This window comes from Protopterus annectens, chromosome 2.part1, assembly GCF_019279795.1.
Source record: "Protopterus annectens isolate FY-2018-M chromosome 2.part1, PAN1.0, whole genome shotgun sequence".
NCBI lineage: Eukaryota > Metazoa > Chordata > Ceratodontiformes > Protopteridae > Protopterus > Protopterus annectens.
In genome coordinates, this window is record NC_056729.1 from 819,141,428 (window position 1) to 819,166,298 (window position 24,871).

General features: G+C 39.9%; 1 protein-coding gene across 2 annotated transcripts in view; it reads left to right on the forward strand.

Annotated features, from left to right (window-relative positions):
* The window catches only part of MICU3 (mitochondrial calcium uptake family member 3), a 1,861,160-nt gene that overhangs the window by 730,944 nt on the left and 1,105,345 nt on the right, over positions 1 to 24,871 (forward strand). For both annotated transcript variants that reach the window (XM_044062504.1, XM_044062503.1), the window contains exon 3: positions 9,625 to 9,656. In XM_044062504.1, coding sequence (XP_043918439.1) covers positions 9,625 to 9,656 — 32 coding nt within the window. The remainder of the gene's footprint in view (positions 1 to 9,624; positions 9,657 to 24,871) is intronic.

Below are 24,871 nucleotides of genomic sequence, written 5' to 3' on the forward strand. Positions count from 1 at the left end.
ATAGTGTGAAACTCTTGTAATATGCCTCCTTTATCACCCTTTAAATGTACAACAATATAAGTATGAAACAGACTTCTGTTTTTGTAAGGCTTCCATGCTGTAATCATTTTTTTCTAAAACATTTTGTTTCTCCAATTAAGGTATTCGGTCCTTCAAGTATTCATAATACTTCAGCAGCATTTAGAGAGACCATTTGCTGCATGAAACCCTTTCTTTCAGAGACATTGTTGCTTATTAGCACTTTGCTTAGTTTCATCATTATCCTGATGTGCAGCCTCACTTTGCCACAACTCTGTATTGGCCCGCTTATTGTTCTTTTACCCTTTCATTTTAATTATAAGCAGTACCTTGTACTTTAAATAAAAAGTCATCAGACCTGAATACCAAATTTCCAGGCTGCAGGCCATGTTTAACTGTTTATCAACACTCTCTGTTGTCCAAACATTTATAAGCAACACCTTTGACAGAAGCACTTTTTTTCATAGATAATTTAGAGATAATCTCCACATAGCTCTTGGCAGTTTTAGTACAGTTTTAACAAAAAAAAATCTTTAAAATAGAATTCAACAGTTATTTCACTCACCTCTGGCATGGTTTCAGTAGTCAACTTTTGCTAAGACCTGTATAAGTACTCTTACTTTTCTCTGAAGTAATACTGCCCCCCTTGCAGCCTCAGACACACATTTGTTTATAGCAGCTACTTGCATGTGTAGAACACAAAGCTGACTTCAGAAAATAGATGAGGTTCACAATGTCTTTTATCAATAACAAATCCACCATTATGTTACCCACAATTCATTAGACAGGTAACTTCATACTACTCAGATGAAAACGCTCTATTTTCTTTAAGAATTTTAAAGGATATCAGCATATAGTTTCTGCTTCAACTTTTCCAGTAAGCACAGCAAATACATTTTCTTTTCCATTTCTTACTGCATAATTTTGCACAGTGATAGCAACATTTACTGAAACAAAACTTCCTTGTTTTGGGGAATCTCCATTATATTTTCCTCTGTCACGATAAATTTTAAAGTAGCATTCCATATAGCAGCTCATCTCCAACTGTTGCTTCCCTATAAACAGCTTATTAGTAGGAAGCAACTTTAAACAGGTCAAAAAGAAGTGGGGAATTTAGTTTTGCAGTCTTTATTCAGGGCTACATCAATAGCCACTCCACAGTTGGTAGTCTGTTACACTGTGCTTTCTTAGTGCAGCACACAATTTTTACCAATAGCTGTTACTGCATGTATTTGTGAAACAGTACAGCATTTCATTATTGCACCTTTTGTTCAAAATATTTTGTTGAAGCACAAATTCACAGCAGATTTCCATAGTACTTTTTCACAGGACACTAGCAATTTGAAAACTATTGCTGCATTTTTTAATACCATTGCTTTATATTCATACAATAAGCTACTTTAAATAATTTGAGAATTTAGCACAATTTCACAATTCTCATTGTTCCCAGCTTCATTGGTTTCCTGTTGTTGTACTTTCTTCTACATAGATTCAAACTGTTGATCTCTTTTATTGACAGAATTCTCCACTGTTTTTTAACACTTTTTGGCAACATTAAACAATATTTACAAGGCTATTCTAACTCTATACATAATATTTCCAGATGTCTTGCTTTAGAACATGATACCATGCACCTTTGCTAAAGCAAGTAGAAACTTGCAGTAAAATTTCTCGGAGGATTGTATCGCACTTAAGCACCCAGGAATTCTGCTTCACATTAAACAAGGCTGCTTTGGCGATTTGGCTTCCCCATCCTCATTTCAGCATAGACACTGAGCAGCTTTCCCTCAGTTTTCAGCAGTCAATGACCTTGCTAGAAAAGAGTTCAACAGTGTTAATCACTGTTTCTCATAAAATACTTAATGATGGTTACTGCACAATCTTACTCTGCATTACTTGCACAAAACATTCACCAAGTTTAAAGACTGTTCACCATTTTTCTTTTCTGAGAGTCATAGTAGCAGCAGCTTTGAGGTCATTTTGCCCACATTTTTTACTGCTTGTGATATTTTAAGGCTGTTCTGGTTGACCTTTAGGGTAAATTAGCCAAAGCCCATTTATCTTAAAAGTATTCATCACATTTTAGTTCAGTTTTTTATCTTTCATAACTTGTAACGGTACTCATAGACTCTCTTGTTTTAACCAAAAAACAGACTTTACTTGATCATTTTCCAAAGAGAAATAAAGTCCCCAGAAGGCATTTTTCAGTAAGAACTAAACTTCTTTTCAGTGTCCAAAAAATCAGTCTTTTCTCTTACTGCAGGTTGGCCTTCTTGGCAATTCCTCATTTCCAAGCAAAGACAAATAACAAGCGAGAACCCAAAGTGCTGTACATTAATCATCAGAGCTTCACTTTTGAGGACTATATTCACATAAATTCAAAGTATTTCTTCCCAGCCACACTTCTTGAGCTATTTCTTTGTCTCTTTCTGGAGGCAACTTCTTGTAGCTCTCTGTTTCCCTAGCATCACTTCTTGGCTGTTCTCCCCTCCTTATCTTCATTTATTTCTCTCACACAGTGTCTCTGTCTCTTGCTGTCTATCTTCTGAGCTAAATATCTCTCGGGCCTGTAACCTGTATTTGTCTCCAATTCAGGCTCTGGTCTACAACACTCTGTAAAATTACCCACTCCATTTTAAAGGGTCTCAGTTCACTGAGTACATCACACACCTCCTTTTTCATTCATATCCAGAGCTGTAGATAAGACCTACTGTGCCACAGTGCACATACAAACACACACACACACACACACACACACACACACACACACACACACACACACACACACACACAAAAGTTTTTTTCATTTTTCTCTCCTGTTGATCTCTACAGTTCCACCGAATGTCTCTGTGCATCATTTATGTTTGCTACATCAGTTAATGATAGAAATACTTAGCTTGGTGGAGTTGCTTGGTTCGCATAAAAGCTATAACAGTCGTTCTGACCCTTACTTAAATAAAGAGAGTGCTGTTCCTGATTCACGGACATAGTATCACATTACTAAAACACTCCGTCTCTGAGTCGCTTTATGTAATCAATATTTGTAAATCGTTTTTGGCCAGAACTCTCTACAGAATATTGCCGTGGCTCAGACTTTATCTTGAACACCATATAGTGTTGAAATCTGATTATGAACTAAGGTTTTATCTCCTCTAATCCATCTGACACTAAGTCGCCTTACTAACAATAGCTTCATAACATGTGTTTATGAAAGAGAAAGCCTTGGGATTTGAATTTATGTTTTGCTTCATTGAAAGTGTATAAATCTATTATCTAACACCTAAAACAGACTAGAACCTAAACTGTTTACCTACCATACTTAAGTACTGTAAAACCTGTTTCTTCAAGTATACTATTGTAGGTCTATATAGATTCACTAGTGATATTCAGTGTCCTACTATATGTTTGTTAGACACCTGATGAATGTGTGACTTAATACTTGTATTCTTCCAATTATCTATCCCTCGCAGGTGCTCTCCCGCCTCTGCTATCCTGTAAGGCCTGTTCCACCAGAAGGAAGCTACCCTGCTGTTTACCAAACCGACTTACTGGTTTAAAAAGTCCCTCTACTTAAACTTTCTAAGGTTAATAGCTCTATATATTTACTCTGCTGTAAAACTACATATGCTGAACTGGGTCTACAGCACTAAATGGGTGTCCCTTATTAATAGTACAGGCCCCTTAACATTTGTAGCTTTAGGCTAAATTCTGCAGCTTACCACAGCTGAATTTTAGTAACCATTGAGTGAAAATCCCCTGTATCCATTAATTTTGGGCTAAGAACACTAAATTTACATCAACTAGTCTATAAAATAAGTGTTCCTTCCAACAAGTTGTAAAAAAGGCACAGAATATTTTTAGATTACTTATCATAATCAAAATCCTTACTTCTCACCTTTTGGCTCTAAGATCATTGTAGTCTGCTTAGGCCCTGCTTCGTTCACCTCATTACGCTCAGCTCACTCTGCTCCCCTACCCTGCCCCAATTCCCACCCACCCCCACTACCTCTACATTTATTCTAACCCCAAATCACCTGACCACACCCCACAGCCAATCAATGGCAATCTTTCCAAATCCCACCCCTGAGTACCTCTCAGCCAATTAACACCACTTTCCCCCAAAAACAGCATGACACACACCATGCTTTTCTTACTTACATCTCTCCTATTAACCCTCACAACCCTAACCCACACTACATCCTCACGCACATACATACCACTACCCCACACCACCTACCATACAAAACATACCTTCACACCTACAAAAACCCACATAAGCTTCTCAATAGCCCTCTCTTTATTTAATAACAACACAACATTACTTGTACACAACAAGCACTTTCCACTATCTTACACTAGAAAATTATCATGTAAACTCCACATAGATATTTTACAAACAATTAGACTTCATCTATTATTAAAGAAATACCTCCTCACCTCTGGAGATATTCACCCAAATCCAGGACCAGGCAACATTATACCCCCAAACAAACACACAACGTATCTATTTATCATTAACCTTAACTCACACAGTATATCAAACAAACTCCCTCACTTACACACATTCATAACTCACAACTCCCCTGACATTCTAACCATAACAGAGACCTGGCTAAAACCCAGCACACAGAATGAGAAAATTCTCCCTCCAGGATGTAATATCCTAAGACTAGATAGGACAGGAAAGAAGGGAGGGGGTGTTGCAATTGTCTATAAAAATACACTTACCTTACAACCTCTTCTAACTCCTCTACCAAAATTTAATACTGCTGAGATCATAGGCTCTATGCTACTCCTAAACAAGAAAAAGAGTATCAATATTCTTTGTGCGTACATCCCTCCAGGTAACAACTCTCCAATAACCGAGGAAATTCTTCAATGGATAAAAGACAACCTCCCACAAGAGACTATTCTACTAGGACGCCTAAACACTGATTGGCTAGCCTGCAATTCTAAAAACCCCACTAACTACATCAACCTGTATGGATGTTCTCAACTCATTCAAGAACCTACTAGAGTAGATAAAAGGTCCCAAAAGGAATCTATACTAGACTGGACATTGGTAAACTACCCAGAACAAAACTACCAAACAGGTTGTCTGTCAGATGAACTTAGTGACCACCTGCCAACTTTCCTCCTATGCAAGTGTAATAACATATCCAAACCTACAGTCTGTAGACAAGTCAGAAATGATTGCAGTGTTAACTGCGAACCACTATACACACTGTACTTGGACCAAACAGTAAACTATTTTAATAGCACTCTTACTAAGATCCTTGATTTAATAGCTGCTATAAGAACAATTAGATCTAAACTTCACCATGCTCCATGGCTTAGTAAGTCCACGTCCACTAGAGCCCAATTAAAATCCAGAGATAACAAATGGAAAGCCTGGAAGAAAGACAACACAAATCTTTCCAAACAAAACTACCAACACCTTAGGAATCAGGTCAAACAACAAACAAAGCTTGATAAACAGAACTACTATCTAAATATCCAAAACAAACACTCCAACAACCCTCAAATGTACTGGCATGCAATTAACACCCTACTAAAAACCTGGTAAAACCACTACACCAGCTCTCATGTCAACCTCCACAAATACAGATAGCGATATAGCCTCCAAATTCAACCATCACTTTACCAAATCCATTAAATCTCTATCTATTCAACTATCCAATAATAGTTACTCATCCATGCCAACAGCTGCTTACAGCTCCTTACAACTCATCTCCGTTTACTTTCTCACTTATCCCAACCTCTACGTTAAAAAAACACCTCTTAAAACTTAAACCCACTACTCTTGCAACAGATGGTTTACCAGCAAATTTCCTAAAAATGGCTGCCGACTCCATATCCTACCCAGTCTCAATCCTTATTAACCACTTTATACAGGAATCCTATATCCCTAGACTGTGGAAAATCTCCTACATTATTCCATTTCATAAGGGTGGAAACTCCTATGATTTCTCAAACTACCGCCCCATTTCCATTCTCTCTCCTTTGTCAAAGATACTGGAGAAATGCATACATTCTCAAGTCATGCATTTCCTAAATTCAAACAATCTCCTCTCCCCTACACAACATGGTTTCCATCCACACCACAGCACAACCACTGCCCTTCTCTCCTTCACAAACATGGTTAACCAACATAGAAATAACAACAAATGTGTATCTGCCATATTTCAGGACCTCCCCAAAGCATTTGATATGGTTTCTCACCGTATCCTAATAGATACTCTAACCTCGTTAGCCTTTACCCATAATACTATTGCTTGGTTTGAAAATTACCCATCAGACCGACAAGGAGCTGTCCAGTGGCAAGGAGTTCTGTCCCCTTTACTCCCAACCACCATTGGTGTACCTCAAGGTTCCATATTGGGTCCACTGCTCTTTTTATCTTGACCAATAACCTACATACTGCCACCCTGCAGGCCTCATTAATACAGTATGCAGATAATTCCACCCTAATCTGCTCAGCCCCATCTCTTACCAGCCTACACCACCTGGCCCAAGAATCCTTTGCCTCAGTAGAAAGGTGGATCACTAATATTCAACTCATCTTAAATCCAAACAAAACAAAACTACTTCTATTCACCCCAAACAAAGCAAAAATCTCTCCACTCTCCTTCTCTATCACCTCCAATAATGGTACTGTCATTTCACTCTCCCCCCACACCAAGGTCCATGGCATTGAAATAGATAACAACCTCCATTTTGACATCTATATCTCTCAAACTATAAAAAGGTACACAAAAAAATGAGTTCCCTATAGAGACATAAAAACTGTGTATCAGATCAGGCTAAGGTCATTCTAGCTCAAACTCACCTTTCCACACTAATGTATGCAGCCCCAATTCTTACTTATATTAGGAAATCTGACCTAGACAAACTTGACTCTTGTTACAACAAAATCGCCAAGTTTGCTAATAATTCCCCATTTTGAACCCATCACTGCATACCTCATAAACAACTTCAGTGGCTTGAGCTTCCACAGCTACTAATCTATCACCAACTTGTCATAGCTTACAACAACCTAAAACAACCCAACAAAACTCCTGCTCTTAGGCAATTGTTGACTATCTACACACCAAATCATCCACTCCACTCTGCCAACAAATCACATCTCGCTATCTCATCAGCTAACAACACAGCAGGCAAAGCTCTATTTTCATATAGTATAGCAAAAACCTGGAATAATCTCCCTCCATCAGTGACTTCACATCAAATACCACACAATTCAAAAACTCCCTGAAGGCCCACCGTATAAGTTCTTGGCTCTGTCCATGTGTCACATAATCCTAAAACCTGTTACCTCTGCACTTTCTCTCTTTCTGTCATAGTACATGCCTTCAGTAAACATGCTTGGTACAAATGGTATCCCTTAGCAAATATGAACTTCTAATCTGTCTGTTATTTTTTACAGCAAACAGACTGTACATATGTAAATATTGCTGATTTGAATTGCCTTTACTGTTTTCTTTTCTCACTAGATACTACTTGTGTAACAATGTTTTTTTAACACTATGTATAATATCAGTGTTGTTGCTATTTGTGTTTATGAATTTATGTGGAGCTTTTCTCTCTGGGCCTCCGCTGTAAATGGACCTCGTCCAGTCGGACCATCCCAGTTAACAAAAGAAAAATAAATAAATAATGCAAAATAGTTTGCATTGTGTTTTGTTTGACTGTAGATAGTCACAGTAAGTTCTGATATATTTTTGCCAGCTATTCACTCTAGCCTTGGTGTTTCTATCAGGTTTCAACATTTCTGCATCTTTCCAGCTCTACCCTTTTTATTAACATCTGCTGCAATATGTTAATGGTAGCATTTATTTATTAGTAAGATCAACTGGTCCAAGGACTGTTTTCAACCAAAAAACTCTTGGCATTGACTACCCAAACACTGAAATTATACAGATTTAAAAAAATGCATCTAAATGCATGAAACAGTCCTATCAATTTGATTATTATATGGCAATATACAAAGATAAATGCAAGATAGACTGAATCCAAATTAATCAACCAAAGACAGAATAACAAAACACTTTACACACTCTAGTGAAAGGGCTACATAGTTTGATTTTGATAGACTTTATCTGTAGGCTAACTCTTATCTGTAAAAGGGATACAAAGTACTTGTTCCTGTAGTTGGCTTAATAAATCTGCTGTAAGTGATACACTGTTCAACTGATTTCTTAGATGGAAGACACTTTGTTTCAAATTGCAAATGATGTTAGTGGTAAAACCAGGCCAATGAATGATAACAAATTGTGTTGCTTAGGTTATTTAAGACTGCGGAGGTTCGTCTAAATACACTATGTTGGAGAGCATTGAGCATTTATTAGGACCGAATGAATTGTGAGGGAGTAAACAAAAATAGTTAGCAAGCCATGAGTTTACTTTTGAAAGGAAAGCAGCTGATAGTTCTGTTTGCCTGACAGAACGTACAGAATTTATTACAATGTTTTTGTACATTTTGTTTAGATGGCCAGTCCAAACATGGAATTATATCCTCCATTATAGGGAAGAGATTTTTTTCACCAATTGCTTCTATGGCTTCAGGGGTAAGAAACGAGGCAGCAAGTTGTGTGTCTAAAAAGTCTGGCTTATGAGGTCAATGTAATGATCAAACTTGTGACTGGACTGTAACCAAAGCATAAAGTATTTATAGAGGGTAACTTTTAGCAATGAAGACCTATTTAGTCAAGAATTCCTAGTATCGGAGCTCTTACTAGCCATTTATATTGCAAACCGCAGTGAATAAGTTTTGAGATGATCACTAATAATCTTTCAGAGGGCAACTCGACCAAATTCTTATGAAATGTACATTCTAATTCAGATTAAACATCAGATTAATTGTGTCCTTATGAGACTATTGTCAGATCGTCATCATCACAGAGAAGAGCATTTAGGCTTGGAAGGTTACTGAAGAGATTGCTTAAAAGTGAGAGAAATAATGGTCCCAGAAACTACCCGTGGGGACACGTGTCTTTACTATAAGCAAGGCAGAGAAATCATGGTTAAGTTAAATTCTCATACACCTGTGAATATGGTAATCCATGAATTGGGTAATATGAATATCTGTAAAGCCCAGACCTTGTAAGGTCTCCCATAGTAGAGGATGACCCACCTAGCCAAAGGCACACCTGACATTAACAAACAGAATACCTGTTAGCTGACCTCATTGTGTGTAGCCTAGACTGAGCCTAAGATGGACCATAATGTTGTAAAGATGTGTCCTCTGTCGAATCCATGCTGTATAAGTGTTATGATTCCATTTCCAGTAAACTCAAATAACTGATTGTAAAAAGATGGTGGACATGTTAAATATAGATTTAAAACTTAAAGCCTGTTTGGAGTGGGATGTTTTGGCTAGTAGTCTAATAACCACTATGGAATTTAGCATTCTAAATCATCTCTTTCCATATGAGGTGAACACCTAACAGAATATTTGTTCAGCATTGTGAAAGTTGGTTTCATAGTAAAACATGAAATGCAATAATGATTGTTGATTGCCAGAATGCAAATTGTGAACATGTTGCTATAAAATCATGTAGTTATGTGTACTGTTTCCTAAATGTTTTTCATTTGTTTTTACTGCAGGCAGAAAAAAGTGGAAGTCAATTTCAAAACAGGTGAGTGGTCATATTCGAATATTTCTTTCTACTTTATGATACATCTATGCCCCCTGTCTCTTGTAGTACATTTGTCACTTTTTTATTGTATTAATCCTTCCTTTTTATCCATAGTTGCCTCAAAAACAAACATCACCAAACTCATCAGTTTGCCAGTTTTCATTCATAAATTTGACAATAAATGAGAATACATGCTTTACCTTTTAGATGTACATTGGCAACATTGTTTCTATCTTCATAGGATGAAAGATTTTAGAAAATCTGATCAATTGTTTCATTTGCCAATAACAATTTAGGAAAATCAGTATCTAAAACTACACTTGGGCGGCCGCAGTGGTGCAGCGGTTAGCATTGCCGCCTCACAGCAAGAGGTTCTCCAGTTCGATCCTTGGCTGGGCTGCCTTCTGTGCGGAGTCTGCATGTCCTCCCTGTGGTCGTGTGGGTTTCCTCCGGGTGCTCCGGTTTTCTCCCACATCCCAAAGACATGCCGTAGGTGGATTGGATACTCTAAATTAGCCCTAGGAGTGAGTGCATGCATGTGTGTGCATGCCTTCTGTGGAAGGTTGGGTGCTGGGCTGGCACCTCGATACCGTAAAACTCCACTGCCAGTTATGAGCGGACAGGTGATCCGCTGTGGTGACTCCTAACTGGGAAAAGATGAAAGAAGAAGAAGTATCTAAAACTACACTAGCCATATAGATAACGGATTGTACTGTATTTCTTATGTTTATTCTTTGAGAAGTTTAACGTTGCCGAAGGCACACTCAACTAGTTCAATGGCTATGTCACCTGCTTTTTGGCCCAGAGCTTCTATTGATGATATTTGTGCAGCTGCCACTTGGTCTAATGCTCATACCTTTGTTGCTTATTACAAGTTGTATATCATCTCCAGAAACAGGGCTGCATTTGATTCTGCGGTTCTCTGGAATATGCTTCTATGAGGGCCACTCAAGGTTACTGTAGCTGGGTACTCTGTCCTGTTTGTTAAGGAACAAATGAAAATGACAACATCAGATATAGAGGTTATGTACTTACCATAACTATGCATCTGTGTTGTCCATGTTCATTCTTTCTCAGTTCCTCCCCCTCCTTCCCCTATCCAGGTCTTTGGGAGTGACCTGATGAAGATTTTTTGTTAGGAACCACAGTTCCTGTTTGAGCCCCTGTTCTGTTAACTATTCTACTTTTTCTCCAGTATTATGATTATGTTTTATATTTTAAAAATGGTATATTAGCAGCAAACTCAATCTGAGATAATGCAGTGGTCAGGGACATTATGGATAGAGGAAAGAGCTTGAGAGTTGGATCCTAGAATCTAGAGAAAACGGGCTGAGTCAGATCCAAGACCCATTTGTTGAGAAAGAATGAAAATGGACAACACTGATGCATAGTTATGGTGAGTACATAGCTTTTATTTTTTAGAATTCTTGTGTCAGTTTCATATGTTAAGATTTATTCTGGCTAATTGTAAATGTATGAGGAATGTTTTGGCATCGTTTTCTTCTTGAGAGGAGAAATCTGCTTTGTGTAATTTAGTTTCTTTGATTTCTCAAGTCACTATTCAATATTTGAAATGTACCTATGACTCTGTGGATGCCTCTTTCAGGGCTGCTGTCATTGAAACTGTTTTGAAGAAGTTTGCTTGGCTGTGATATCAGAACCTCCAGGAAGAGGTCAAGAATTAAATTTTGAATTCTCACTTAGATAGAGACCTAGTCTTTGGACCTTCTGCTACAGAAATTATCAAAAATGTGATGAGAAAGGAAAGCTGATTTTGGGAATCTCTCAGATTTTTCAACTCTTCTTCTCTAGGACTCTTTGCTCCCTCCTCTAACTTAACAAAAAAAAAAAAATTCCAGGAACCCCCACAACAAAGGACAGTCCAATACGTGAATGACTATATGTGGGACTTAGATCCCCTTCTCATCCTGGCAGTCCCTTAAGTCTAAATCTCAATTTCTCTCTTTGGCAACAGATTGTTTCAGACAGAAGGGTCCTGAATGTGGACCCATCAGTGGCAGTGGGAGCTCTTCTTCTTCCTCAGCAGATTCCTCCTTATCTGCCAGATCAAATTCTTGTCAATCCTCCTTTGGGCCATCCATTGCTCTAAGAGATTTCAGAAAGTGTCTAGCTTCTGCAGTATCCCACTGTACTTACTTATCTTTGCAGAGTCTCTTTCAAAGTGTCAGAAACATTTCTCTTGAGCAAGGGGGTATCCTACACAGGCTGGGATTCCAGGAGATCATTCAGAAGTCTTTTCTGACTCCTTCTCACAGGTTTGTTTTTCTGGAGTGCCTGCTGGACAACTCAGTACAAAAATCTTTTCTACCATTGTGAAAAAATAGACCTGCATTTAGATCTATTTCTGGGGTTTTCCATGTCAGACTTCTGTTTCAACAAGGGAATTTCTCAGGATTTTGGATCTCCTGGCATCTATGATTCTTATGTTACCTCTTGCAAGAAGGTTACAATGGTATCTGAAATCTGTAAGGCCCCAGCATTAACACTCACTGAATTTTTGTATTCCTATTTTAGGGTTTGTAAAAAGGGAGATTATGTGGTGGAGATGCTAAATTTCTCAAAATCCAGGTCTCCCATTCTCTGCTATTCCAGCACGGTCACTCATAATGGATGCCACAGACTTTGCTTGGAGACCATTATTAATAAGCGTAAAAGTGTAAAGTCTTTGGAACAGAAAAGATAGACCAAAACATATCAACATAAAAGAGATGCTAACTCTCAAAAATGCTGTCAACTCTCTGAATCATCTGTTGTCCCCAGACCTCTTCAAGTGTTTGTAGACAATACCACGGGATGTGGTACATAAGCCAGGGGAAACCAGATCTTAACCCCTATGTAGACTAGCCATTTTAGCATGTGATAATACTTCACAACACAGTCTCACTCTACAGGCATCTTACATCCCATCAGGGCAAAATTATATGGCAGACAAGATAAATAGGACCGGGACGGACCCTCACAGATGGAAACTGAATCAAGGGGGGGGGTCTTCCAAGATTTGATCCATGTGTACAAAACTTCTCAAGTAGATCTTTTCACGTCCTGTTTAAACAATCAACTGGCAAAATTCTGTTCCAGGACTCGATGCAAGAAGGCCTACAGGACAGATGCCTTTTCTTTTCCCTTAGACAGGAATGTTCCTATATGCTTTTCCACTCTTTCTTCTGATTTCCAGAATACTTCGGAAGATTAAGAAGGACTGTCCAAAGATCATTGTGGTGACTGTTTTCTAGCCCAGGCAACAGTGGATGTTCTTCATGTTTCACTGTTGCAGTCATTACATTTGGGTAATCTGCTGGCAGGTTGCCCTCAGTCAGCCTGAATTCCAAAGTCTTGGGTCCTGCATCGGTTGCTGTCTTCTCTTCCATGACGTCAGGTCATCAAGGGTATAAAACATGCAGCCGATGCCATTTTCTTTAGTCTTTCTTGCCGTGCGGTGCCCGAAGCAGAAGCATTTCGCAAGTGCCGGTCGGCCAACTACAGAAATATTCGAGTTTGAGTTTCAGAACTGAAGTCTTCACTAAAGCTAAGTACCCCATTGGGGAAACTTTTTTCCTTGCTTTTTACTGATGTCAGAAAAAGTTAATAATTGTATTACTTGTGGGAAGCAAATACCTCATAAGGATTTCCATTTATACTGTATTCCTTGCCTAGGCCCTGATCACAATGTGCCTGGCTGTCGGTTTTGTGCTAGATTTAACCAATGCACTATTAAGCGTCAGTATATTTTTGCATTAAAGTATTTTGGAAACAGATTTAACTACCCAGAAATGTCGTTGGATAGCAATCCAACTACCGGAGTACATAAAAAATGCAAAGAAAAGGACAGAGAAAGGCAGTCGAGATCCAAAACCAATGACGAAGCTTCTCCTAAGCCAGTCGCCGGTTCGCTGGTACTCAGTGAGGTGCCTTCGCAGCCCCTGATACCTGCTACCTTCGAGTCGCAGGCCTCCACTGACACCCATGTGGAGTCCGGCATGCCAAAAGATACTCAAGGTATTGGACCGACGGATGTATCTCCCTCGGATGGGTCTGGAGCCGCTGAGCAGGCACCGGCTTCTGAGGGTGTATTCAGACCTCAACATTTGTACATCAAACCGATGACAGCTGCAAAACCAAAGACAAAAGCAACTTCTAAACCTAAAAAAATGACGAATGAGCCACATGCACAGGCCTCTATGCCTAAAAAACAGATGATCAAAATGGCTGAAGACCTTATTACCTTGATCAGGGTACCCATCCCCCTCCAGATAAGAGGCCTGGGCAAGGCACTGATTATGAATCTTCAGATGAGGTTTCTATTTCTTCTGATTCCTCTTCTGATCAGGAATTATCTATACCTCCCTATGTGGATTCTGATGCTGAGGAGTCTATTCCATCTGCATTTCCTCCTGAGGATTATTCATTTGGAGAAACCTTGCATACTTTGAGGGAGCATTTTCACTGGGAGAGTCAAGACTTCTCAGAATCAAAAAAGAGGCTCAGGGATTTCCTTCTTCTCCCTCAGCACAAGCCTTTAGCCATTCCCCCTGTTTTAGACATTGTGGATGATGTGTTTTCAGAGTCAAGCTTGACCCCTGACTCCTTACCTCCAGCTCCCATTAAGCCTGACAGATATTATAGTGTCCCCGACTCACAAAAACCCAGTCTTCTGCAAGACAAATTTTGCAGGCTCTGGGCTTCATGGCATCCTGCATCCTACTAATTCCTTATGCAAAACTGCATATGAGGAAACTTCAATGGTACCTAAAAAGTTTATGGAGTCAACATTCACACAGTCTGGAAACAATGATTCCTCTCATTCCCTGCCTGCAACAGGGGTTCCTATGGTGGGCAAAGGCCTGTCACCAAAACATGGGACGGCCCTTCAATCTACCCCCTGCCAGCCAAACCTTAACAACAGACACATCAGATTATGCCTGGGGGGCCCACATGGCAGGAAGATGCATTCAGGGCATATGGGCACCAAATCAAATGCATGTACATATCAACCAGAAAGAGATGCTAGCTGTTCAAAATGCCCTAACAGCCTTCAAGGGCTTACTTCATCCAGGACAACTACTGATAAAGACGGACAACACCACAGTCATGTGGTATAGAAACAAGCAAGGGGGCACACACTCATACCCCCTTTACAGATTAGCCATGGCACTATGGGACACAGCTTTGATCTACCAAATACATCTTCAAACTCAATTCCTGCCAGGAAAACAAAACACTCTGGCAGGCGATTTAAGCAGAAACCTTATGGATCCTCACGAGTGGAAACTAAATCCACAAGTCTTTAGCATGATAACAGAGAAATGGGGGAGCCCAGACATAGATCTATTTGCCTCTCCTCAAAATTATCAACTGAAAAGATTCTGCACAAGGACTTATCACAGACAAGCATGGAAAGAGGACGCCCTATCCTTCAGCTGGAAAAAACAGTTTACGCCTTTCCTCCTCTGCCTCTTCTACCCAAGGTCCTCCTAAAAGTCATACAAGAGAAGCCAAAGATGATATTAATTGCCCCGGACTGGCCCTGACAATACTGGTACCCAATCCTAAGGAACTTGTCTCAATACCCAACTTGGACCTTGCCTCAAAAACCACAACTACTGTCCCAGCAAAACAATCAGATCCTGCACAATCAACTACAGACTCTGAACCTGGCACCATGGCTACTCCTGTAATCATACAAATGACACCTCTCAGTAAAGCTGTGATGGATGTCATTTTGGAAGCCAGAAGGCCCAGTACTAGAAAATCTTATGCTGACAAATGGAAGAGATTCTGTGCTTGGAATCAAGCACAAGGAACTGATAAAGCAGAAACGCATATTCCTCAGATATTACAATACTTAACTGAGATGCTTGACAAAGGCCTATCTTTCTCATCAATCAAAATCCATGTCTCTGCCATTTTGGCTCATTACAATACAGAGCCACCAATCTTTTCTCATCCTTTACTAAAGCAGTATCTCAGAGGAGCCAAAAATTTAAGGCCTCCTAGAAGATCACCATTGCCTGCATGGGACCTCAATTATGTGTTGGAAAAGCTCACCCTGCCCCCATTTGAACCAGCTGCTACCGCTGATATAAAGTTCTTATCATGGAAAACAGCTCTGCTACTAGCAATTACTTCAGCAAGAAGAGTTTCAGAGTTTTTATTATATTTTACCCAGACAGGGTGTCTCTGAGGACAAATCCTACTTTTATGCCTACGGTTGTTTCCAGTGTGGCTCTTAACCAAACAATTCATCTGCCAACTTTTTATCCAAATCCACAGAACAAAGGGGAGAGAATTCTGCATTCCTTGGATGTACACAGACAGCTAAGATTCTACTTGAGCAGGAATAAAGCTCTAAGAAAAACTGAGCAATTACTAGTGTCATATGCTGCAGGATCAGAAGGAAAGGCTATTTCAAAGCAGACAATTTCAAAGTGGATAAGCCATTGCATCCGTTTCTGCTACTTACACCATGGCAAACCTGTGCCCAAGGGCATTAGGTCTCACTCCACCAGAGCTGCAGCTACTTCAGCAGCCTTCCTCAGAGGAGTACCAACCAAGGACATTCTAGAGGCTGCTACTTGGAGTTCTGTTCACACCTTTGCAAAGCATTACCATTTGCCTCTTTACTCTAAGTCCAGGGCAGGCTGTGCCACTGCAATGCTGCAGTGCCTTATAGCCTCACCTAATGCTGTTTAGCTCCAGCCTCCCAACCATAGTTTTGGGATTCTACCCAAATGTAATGACTGCAACGGTGAAACACAGAGAACATAGTACAGTTGTGTACACTTACCATAAATGTAGATGTTCAAGTGTATTCACTGTTGCAGTCCAGGTTACCCTCCCGCCACCCCCCTGTCATTCTACAGTTTATCTTTCCTTCTCTATCTTCTACAACCTCTGTGGTGCATTTGCTTGTAGATGAAGGTAAAGTTAATATTGATGCATGTATATATATATATATATAAATATATATATATATAATATTGCTACCTTTTTGGGGGCACCTGACATCGGGGGCAAGAAAAACTAAAGAAAATGGCGTCGGCTGCATGTTTTATACCCCTAATGACCTGATGTCATGGAAGAGAAGACAGCAACTGACGCAGGACCCAAGGCTTTGGAATTCAGGCCAACTGAGGGCAACCTGCCAGCAGATTGCCTAAATGTAATGACTGCAACAGTGAATACACTCGAACATCTACATTTATGGTAAGTGTACACAACTGTACTTTCTCCCTTCTTTTGGAAATGACCAAGGGCAATTACCAGAAGCTTCCTCACATACTGCATTTATTCACACAAGGTCAGGGCTGTTTGATTCATCCTGACCCCAACCAACTGCAGATGACTGCCTAGATGATAGGGTTTTAACACTTTTTAAGGAACATTTTTTTCTGAGAATATGCAGCACGTATTAATGGAGCCAAGAAGGGCTGTTACCAGAAAATCACGTATTAGCAAATAGAATTTTTTTTTTTGTAGTTGGTTCCAACAAAAGAGACAGTATCCATTCAGGGCTAGTGCTTCTCTGGTTTTACCTTATTTGTGTGAGTTTCTTTCCTATACCTTTTCTTACTTCCCAAAGTTCATTTGTCAGCCACTTCAGCATGTCTGTCCATAGGTCCCCCTCTTTCCAAGCAGTCTCAAGTCAAAATACTTTTTGAAAGGGGCTGTGCGTAAGAAGCCTCCCTACAAATTAGTGGCTTCTCCTTGAGATCTCTGTTTTGTGTTAGAAAACATTAACACACTGCATTTATCAAGCTCATCAGGCTGAATTGAGGTTCTTAACATGGAAAACTGTCTTCCTCATTGCTTTGATCTCTGCAAGAAGGTTATCTGAGTTGCAAGCTTTTATGGTGGGTCAACCTTAGCACCTTTTTTCACACTAATCCTTCCTTTATGCCTAAAATGGTATCTGCGTTTACCTTAAGCCAGTCTTTCAGAACTTCTCTTCAGTTGTTCCCCTGTTGTGAAGTAAAAAGAAAGTCTGTGTCAAAATAGATGGTTTCTAAAGGGTTGTCTCAGGTTACTGCTTTTTTGTTATAGCCATCACAACAAAACTATTCCAGGTTGGTCAGGCCTCATACTACCAAGGACTTGGCTTCTTATATGTCTTTCTGGAAAGGGTTGGATTCTAGAAGTATTCTAGATGCAGTGTACATACTTTTACAAAGCACTGTAAACTAGATTCCTTCACTGGGCCTAGGACAGGCTTTGCTAAGGCTATTTTTTAGGGGCGTCTGGACATTTCTCCTCCCTCCTCCCAGTTCCTCTAAGCTATGGTGATCTACCCATATAACTTTGGCTACTGCAGCAGTGATCATAATTATGAACATAGTGCAAGCTGCATAATTAAACTTATAACAGTAGATGTTTGAACAGTCATTGTAGCTGTTGTCTCCTGCCACCTCCCTTATTGTTTATATATATATATATATATATATATATATATAGATATATATATATATATATATATATATATAGATATAGATATATACACATACACACATATTATATATATATATATATATATATATATATATATATATATATATATATATATTTTTTTTTTTTTTTTGGCCAGGGTCTAAACATGCATTTTTTTCTTTTCCTAGTATTGTATTCTCAGGGCTTTAGCCTCCATTTTTCTGTTGACATGAAAGATCTGAAAGGCTTGGCATCCAAACCTGACATTCAGTCAGTTCAGCTTGAGCTAACAGTTTGGGCACATAGAATGTGCCCTAAATCTTCGGAAGCTGACTGACTGGCTGTTTTATCCTATGCAGGGTATAACCCATATATCCTATGTTCTACAACAGTTATCATTCAAATGTCTATTGTTATGGTAAATGTACTTACGCAAATGCACTTTCTTCACTATTCCTTCCTGGCAAGTGTTAAATTATTTGAGATATTTTCTTTCCTCTGGAATTTCTGAAGACAGAATTAAGTCTTCCTAAAGGGCTTTTGTTTTTCTCCTTGCCACAATCTGGGAAGTGCACTGTATTTATGGTCTCATGCCATACCTCTCAAGTGTACCTTATTACTATTTATTTATTTATTTATTTATGTGACTGTTGTTAACAGGGTTAGTCCATCTGAGCCAATGGCCCATTTTCAATGGAGACCCGAGGAGAAAAGCTCCAGCAATACAAACATAAAAAGATAACGTAGTAGGCAATATACAAAAACCCAAGAAAAACAGTGCAGCAATACAACATAAGCAAAAATTACATATTCAGTAATCAGGTGAAATGAATAATTGTAAAAATAAAACAAAATGAAGTAAATACAATTAATACATTTAAGTATTTACAATAATGACATATCTTACCCAAGTAGCATAATGTAGTATTGACTAGTGTGCAGATTAGTCATTAAATTATTAGATGTAGACAAGTAGTGAAAAGAAAAAGAAAGGAAAATGTAGATTATGGAGGATTTAGGCAAGGACAAGCTTTTGAGTTCAGAAAGTAGTGCTTGACTTCAGTTTTAAAGCAGCTCTAGCTAGTAATGCTACGAATGTGAGGTGGTAGCCTACTCCACACAAGGCACACAAAGTGTTTATAGAGGAGTTTACCATGAGTTTTGTTGGTTTTATAGATGTCTAGAAGGTGATGGTTGGAACTACGAAGAGGCCGGGTTGGGGTATAAGGGGATACTAAGGTAGAGAGTGATGGGCAGGGTAGCAGTTTGTTGAGTAGAGAGTATGTGAGCTGCAGCTGGGCAAGTAGTAAGAACTGGGGGAATTCTAGCCATTGAAGCTGTTTCAGGGCAAGGCAATGATGGGATTTGTAAGGCTGGTTACTGGCGAATCTGGCTATGTTATTGAAAGCTTGTTTTAGTTTGGACAGAAGGTTTGAGTGGAGGTGAGTTAGGATAGGGGAGGTGTAGAGGAGACATGGAAGGCGATAGGCTTGGGCAAGGGTAGGTTTGAAATTGGGAGCAAGAAATTTCTTATTCCTGTAGAGAAGGCCCAGTTTCATGTTAGTTTTGTTGATACAGTGTTGGATATGGATGTCGAATTTGAGTTGGTCATCGATTATTGTACCCAGTAACTTAGTGTGAGGCTCAGCTTTAAGAAGAGTGTTACCTAGTGAAGAAATAGTAAAGGTGGATTTGAGGTGGCGGGAGGGTAACCTTGTTCAAGAGAAATCTTGACCAATGGATGGGAGATCGCAGATATACCCCAGGGATTACCTCAGTGTCACTGCTCGACAGAGGCACAGCAAAATAATGGGTATAGTTCCCCATACTAAAGGGGTGGTGTAAGCCACAAAACTATGGGCTAGGCTTGTAAATGCCCTCGGGCAGATAGCCTAGTATGAACCTATGAACCTATGAACCTATGTTGCCTAATAGTAAGGTCTCAAAAGGGATATTAATAGAAATCCATGCTAGAATTGATTCAAGGACAAGAATGTTGTTTCCAGGAAGGAATATAGATAGAGGCAATGGTGAATTTCTTTAGGGGGTTGAGGTGACAGTTTAGAAGTAGTAGTTCAGCTGTTTGAAATTTAGGCAAAGATATTGGCAGGGGGATAGGTTAAGGTGTTCAGAATACATAATTGTGACACCTCCTCCTTTTTTGTTGGTTCTATCTCGGCAATAGATGTTGTAGTGGGGAGGTAGTATTTCACTGTTAGAAATATGTGGTTTAGCCAAGTTTCAGATAGGGGCAGGATGTGTGGTGATTGGTGGGTGATCCAGGAGTGTAGTTCTGTAACTTTATTAGGTAGACTTTGTATGTTAATAGCAAGGATAGAGAGATGGTTAGTGAAACAGGTGTTTATTGAGATTGGGCTAGATAGGTGTGGGTTGGGGGTGGATGTCACCGGAAGATAGTAAATTGTTAGAAAAAGGGGAAGGTTTATTTGCACAAAGGTAAAAGCCAGTGGGTTTGTATTTAGATTTGAATGATATGAAAGAGACAGAAAATATTTTTATTTTTATGAGATGAGTGAAGGAAGAGTCAAAGAGAGAGAGGGACAAATTAGGAAGGGCAGGGAGGGTTCCTTGTGGAGTACAGGAAAAGTGTAGGTTGGAGATGAGTGTGAAAAATTAAGGTATGTATGGTAAGAGGTATGTAGAGAGAGGTACATAAGCAGGATTGATGTGAGGTAGAGGGGGGTATGGTTTGAAATGAGATAATGATAGTAGAAGAATGACAGAGAGTTAGGTAAATGTGTGTGGGGAAGAGGTTATTTACTAGGGAGGACAGGGGTGAGAACTAACATGAAAATTATGACTAGAGAGTATTAAGGAGAGAATAATTTACAAGATAGAGAGGAGTGAGCAAGAAGGGAGCATTAGTATGTTAAGGGAAGGTAGAGTAAAAGGCTGTAGATATGCTAAGATGCTGTAAGTGTGGGGAGATAATGAGAGGGAGGTGGATTACAGAGTGGGGTTGTGATGTGGGTAGATATAAACAGTAATTAATATAAGTGGATGTAAGAAAAGGATAAAAAGCTATGTGGAGAGATGTGGTTGGACATTTTCAGGGGACAGCTGTGATTGGATAACTGGGGAAAGTGGGAGGGGTTGAAAATGAGAAGAGGCCAGTATAAATTAAATGAAAGTGGGGGGTGGGTGGGAATGGGGGTAGAGTAGGGGAGGGAAGTGAGCTCGAGCATAGCGGGTTGGGCCAGGAAATGGCAGTCACCACAAAAAACAATCAGCAGGCCAGGAGGTAAACAGAAAGGAGTACACATACACAATGAGCATCAACAGCTAAGTAGAAGGGGTAGGGAGGTGTAAACAGAGATGGAAGAGATGTTATAGTGAGGTATATACAGGTATTTGCAGTAAGATAAAAACAGTTAAAAGGAAACAACAAACAGAAAACAAGGGAATATAGCTAACTAAGAGAGTTGGCAATAGCGTAGTGACAAACTTATTGATGGAAGAGAGAGACAAAGAGGCAAGGTTTTTAACAAACAGGTTAGTGTTGGAGAGTCTCAGCGGTATGCAAGTATCCTTTACAGTAGACAAAGTAAGACTACTTTGTGGTATGAGCCTGGAACATACTTTAGTTTAAACTGGCTATGCAGTAGAGCACAGGTGTTATTCCAGGAGTTAGAGCAGTATCTGTAAAGAAGGTAGAAGCAGTCTGAAAGGGAAGACACTGTGCTCTTAAAACCTAGGGAAAAAGGAGGGGAGAGAGTGTGTTGAGTATAAAAGCTAGGGGAAAAAATAAAAATAACAGGGGTACTATAAGCAACCGCTGATAACAGCTAGAGAGGAGTTAGTTGAGATAAAATATGAAAAATAAATAAATAAAGAAGTATATAACAACATATATATGTTATTAACTTTACAGATTAGAGCAAATTAGAGCAGTAAAATGTGATACAAAAGTTCAATGACTTTCACATAAAAATGGAAAACTATTAACAAGAAACATTCTTCATTTTGAGTCTTAAAAATGTCCATGTTCCTCTTTGTTCCACTTTGAAAAGGTCTAGCAGATATCCAGTGTTAAGAATTGTTTTATTGAAAACTCATGGTAAATAATACTGAAGCATATTAATTCATCAAAACAATTGTTTATTAGTATAAACTAACATTTTTTTGCCTCCTTTGAGATCCCTATGTTGAGTTATTATTAAGCTAGTAGTAAGTTTTCCACATTTTACCAGTTTGTTTCACATAATGAGAGGTAGTGTTCCACATTCTGGAGACAGATGTTTGAGACCTTTGTCCTGTGTAGTGACTTCAAGAATGCTGGTAACTGGCTGGAATGGCAGTAAATTAATTGAGCACTGAAATATGCCTTGTTTCTGCAGTTTGCTGTTATGAGATGCTGGAAGCACAGTCAACAATCTGTTTCTATTATGAAACCTGTTCCTTGGAATGACTGAAGTTACCTGATTTGTTCTCACTTACCTGCCAGGAGTTGTGTTTTCCTGCTGTGTTTCTTTATATGCTCACAACCATTGACATTTTATTGAAAACCTAGCGATAGAGTCCTTGCTGTCTCAAACTGCTGTGTCAATCACAAGCCAGTACATCTGGCACTAAGAAGGCTGTCTGCATAGACACCACAAACACCACACCTCTAACACCACCCACACCTGTACAGTAAATTGCTGCATATGTGGAGGTTCTCAACAAAAACATACCTAAACAAAAGAGACCTCTGAGGCAAAAGCACACACACACATCACAATGCACTGCACCAAGCACCATGCATAGTACACATGCCTGTGTCTCAAAGCCTCTAAGGCCCCAGCCAGAAGCCTAACATACTAGTCATAGGAGACTCTATCATGAGACACACAGATGTGCACCTCACCAGGCTAGACAAGGGGAAAGTCACGGTAAGTTGCTTGTCCTGTGCTAGAATCTTCCGTGTCACTCACACACTCGAGTCTCTCAACAACAGGCACTGTCATGACTCTGTCATAGTCCATGTTGGTATGAATGACTTGAGACGTACCTCTCTGGACTATATGAAGAGAGACATGATTGAGCTCGCTGAATATGTGTCCCAGACAGGTATGTCCCTAGCCTTATGCATCATCCTGCCGTCACACAGAATGATGTCTCAAAATGCTTGACATTAACACTTGGCTTAGTTTCTGGTGTCATTCCCATGGGAAACAGTACCTGACAGCCTGGGAGGACAAAATTACCAACGTGAAAAATTCTTCTAAATGAAATTTAAAGGTCATGCTGCTAAACACTAGGAGTCTGCACTTATTGCAATAATTCCTCACCCTGGAAGACGCTGGCATTTCTGCAGTCACTGAAACCTGATTCAAAGCAGCGGAGAGCATCCCAGCCTTACCAGGTTACTTGTCCTACCATACATTCAGACCCCAAATGGAGGGCTACATAGCCAAAGGAGGTGGAGTTTCAATGTTTATCAAAGACATACACACCTCCAGGCTGGTCAAACAGTATGATGTCGATGTGCAGACAAAACACCTATTCAAATCATAGCTAGCTACAGAACCCCAACCATGACTCAGAAGGCCCACTCCACCTATCTGGACTTACTTGACTCCATCAAGATTCAGTCATCTACCCTGATCCAGGGTGATTTTAACTACCCAATCACAGAGTGGAAGACCTATTCTAGCTCAAACAAGAATGCCCAGAGATTCCTCGACTACATCAGTGCCAGTGCATTGGATCAGCTGGTCGACACCTCCACAAGAGGTGAAAATATCCTGGACCTGGTCCCAACTAACATGAGTAGCCACTGTAGCACCCCTACAGTGTCATCCTCCTTGGTAAGATCCAACCATAAAGCAATCACTTTCGAAGTCACCATCTGCCCTGATCCCCCCCCCCCCTTGCCAGGGTGAAAGAAACACAATTTTCCAAAACTGACTACAACCTCCTGAGAGCAGGTATAAGCAGCTTCACAGCCACCATCCCTTCAGCTGGAACAAGCACTAATGTCCAAGCCTACACTAAAAAACTATATGAGCACCTATATAGCTGCATGGACTCAACAATACTTGACAAGACCAAATCATCTTCCTCAAGGAAGAGTAAACCTATTTGGTGGACAGCAGCAATAAACAGACTCTACAATTAAAGGAAATAAATTGCTGTCCTGGATCAGGAAGGAGCAGGTTCCAAGTTGGAAGCTATCTCTGTCTAAACAAGCAAATAAGTTCACTGGTGAAATCCTCTAAAGCTAACTTTGAGTCCAAATTGCATCCACTAGGGACAATCACAAGGCCTTCTTTGCATATGTTTGCAATCTTAAAGGTAACTCCCAAATCTGCTCTGAATTGGTGGTCAAGAATACCACATGCACAAATGCCATAGATATAGCCAACCTGCTGACAGACAAGTTCAGTGAAAACTTTACCCCCTGTCCCCCCATCAGAAAACCAGGACATCCCTAGCACCTGTCCCCTCCCCTCCCCTCATCACCAGGGACCAGGTCATTAATGCCGTCTCAAAAGCAAAAAATACAGCCTGCATGGGACAAGACAACATCCCTGGCTGTGTCCTACCTGAACTCAGGCAAGAGTTCTCAGCACCACTAGGCACTCTCTTCAACCAAAGCCTCTGCACAGGCTTCATCCCAGCAGAATGGAGGACAGCCACTGTCATCCCTCTACACAAAGGTGGAGCATCCACTGACCCAGGCAATTATAGACCCATCAGCCTAACTAGCCTGATCTGCAAGGCCATGGAACACATTATCATGGACGTTATAAACAAGGACATTGGCAACG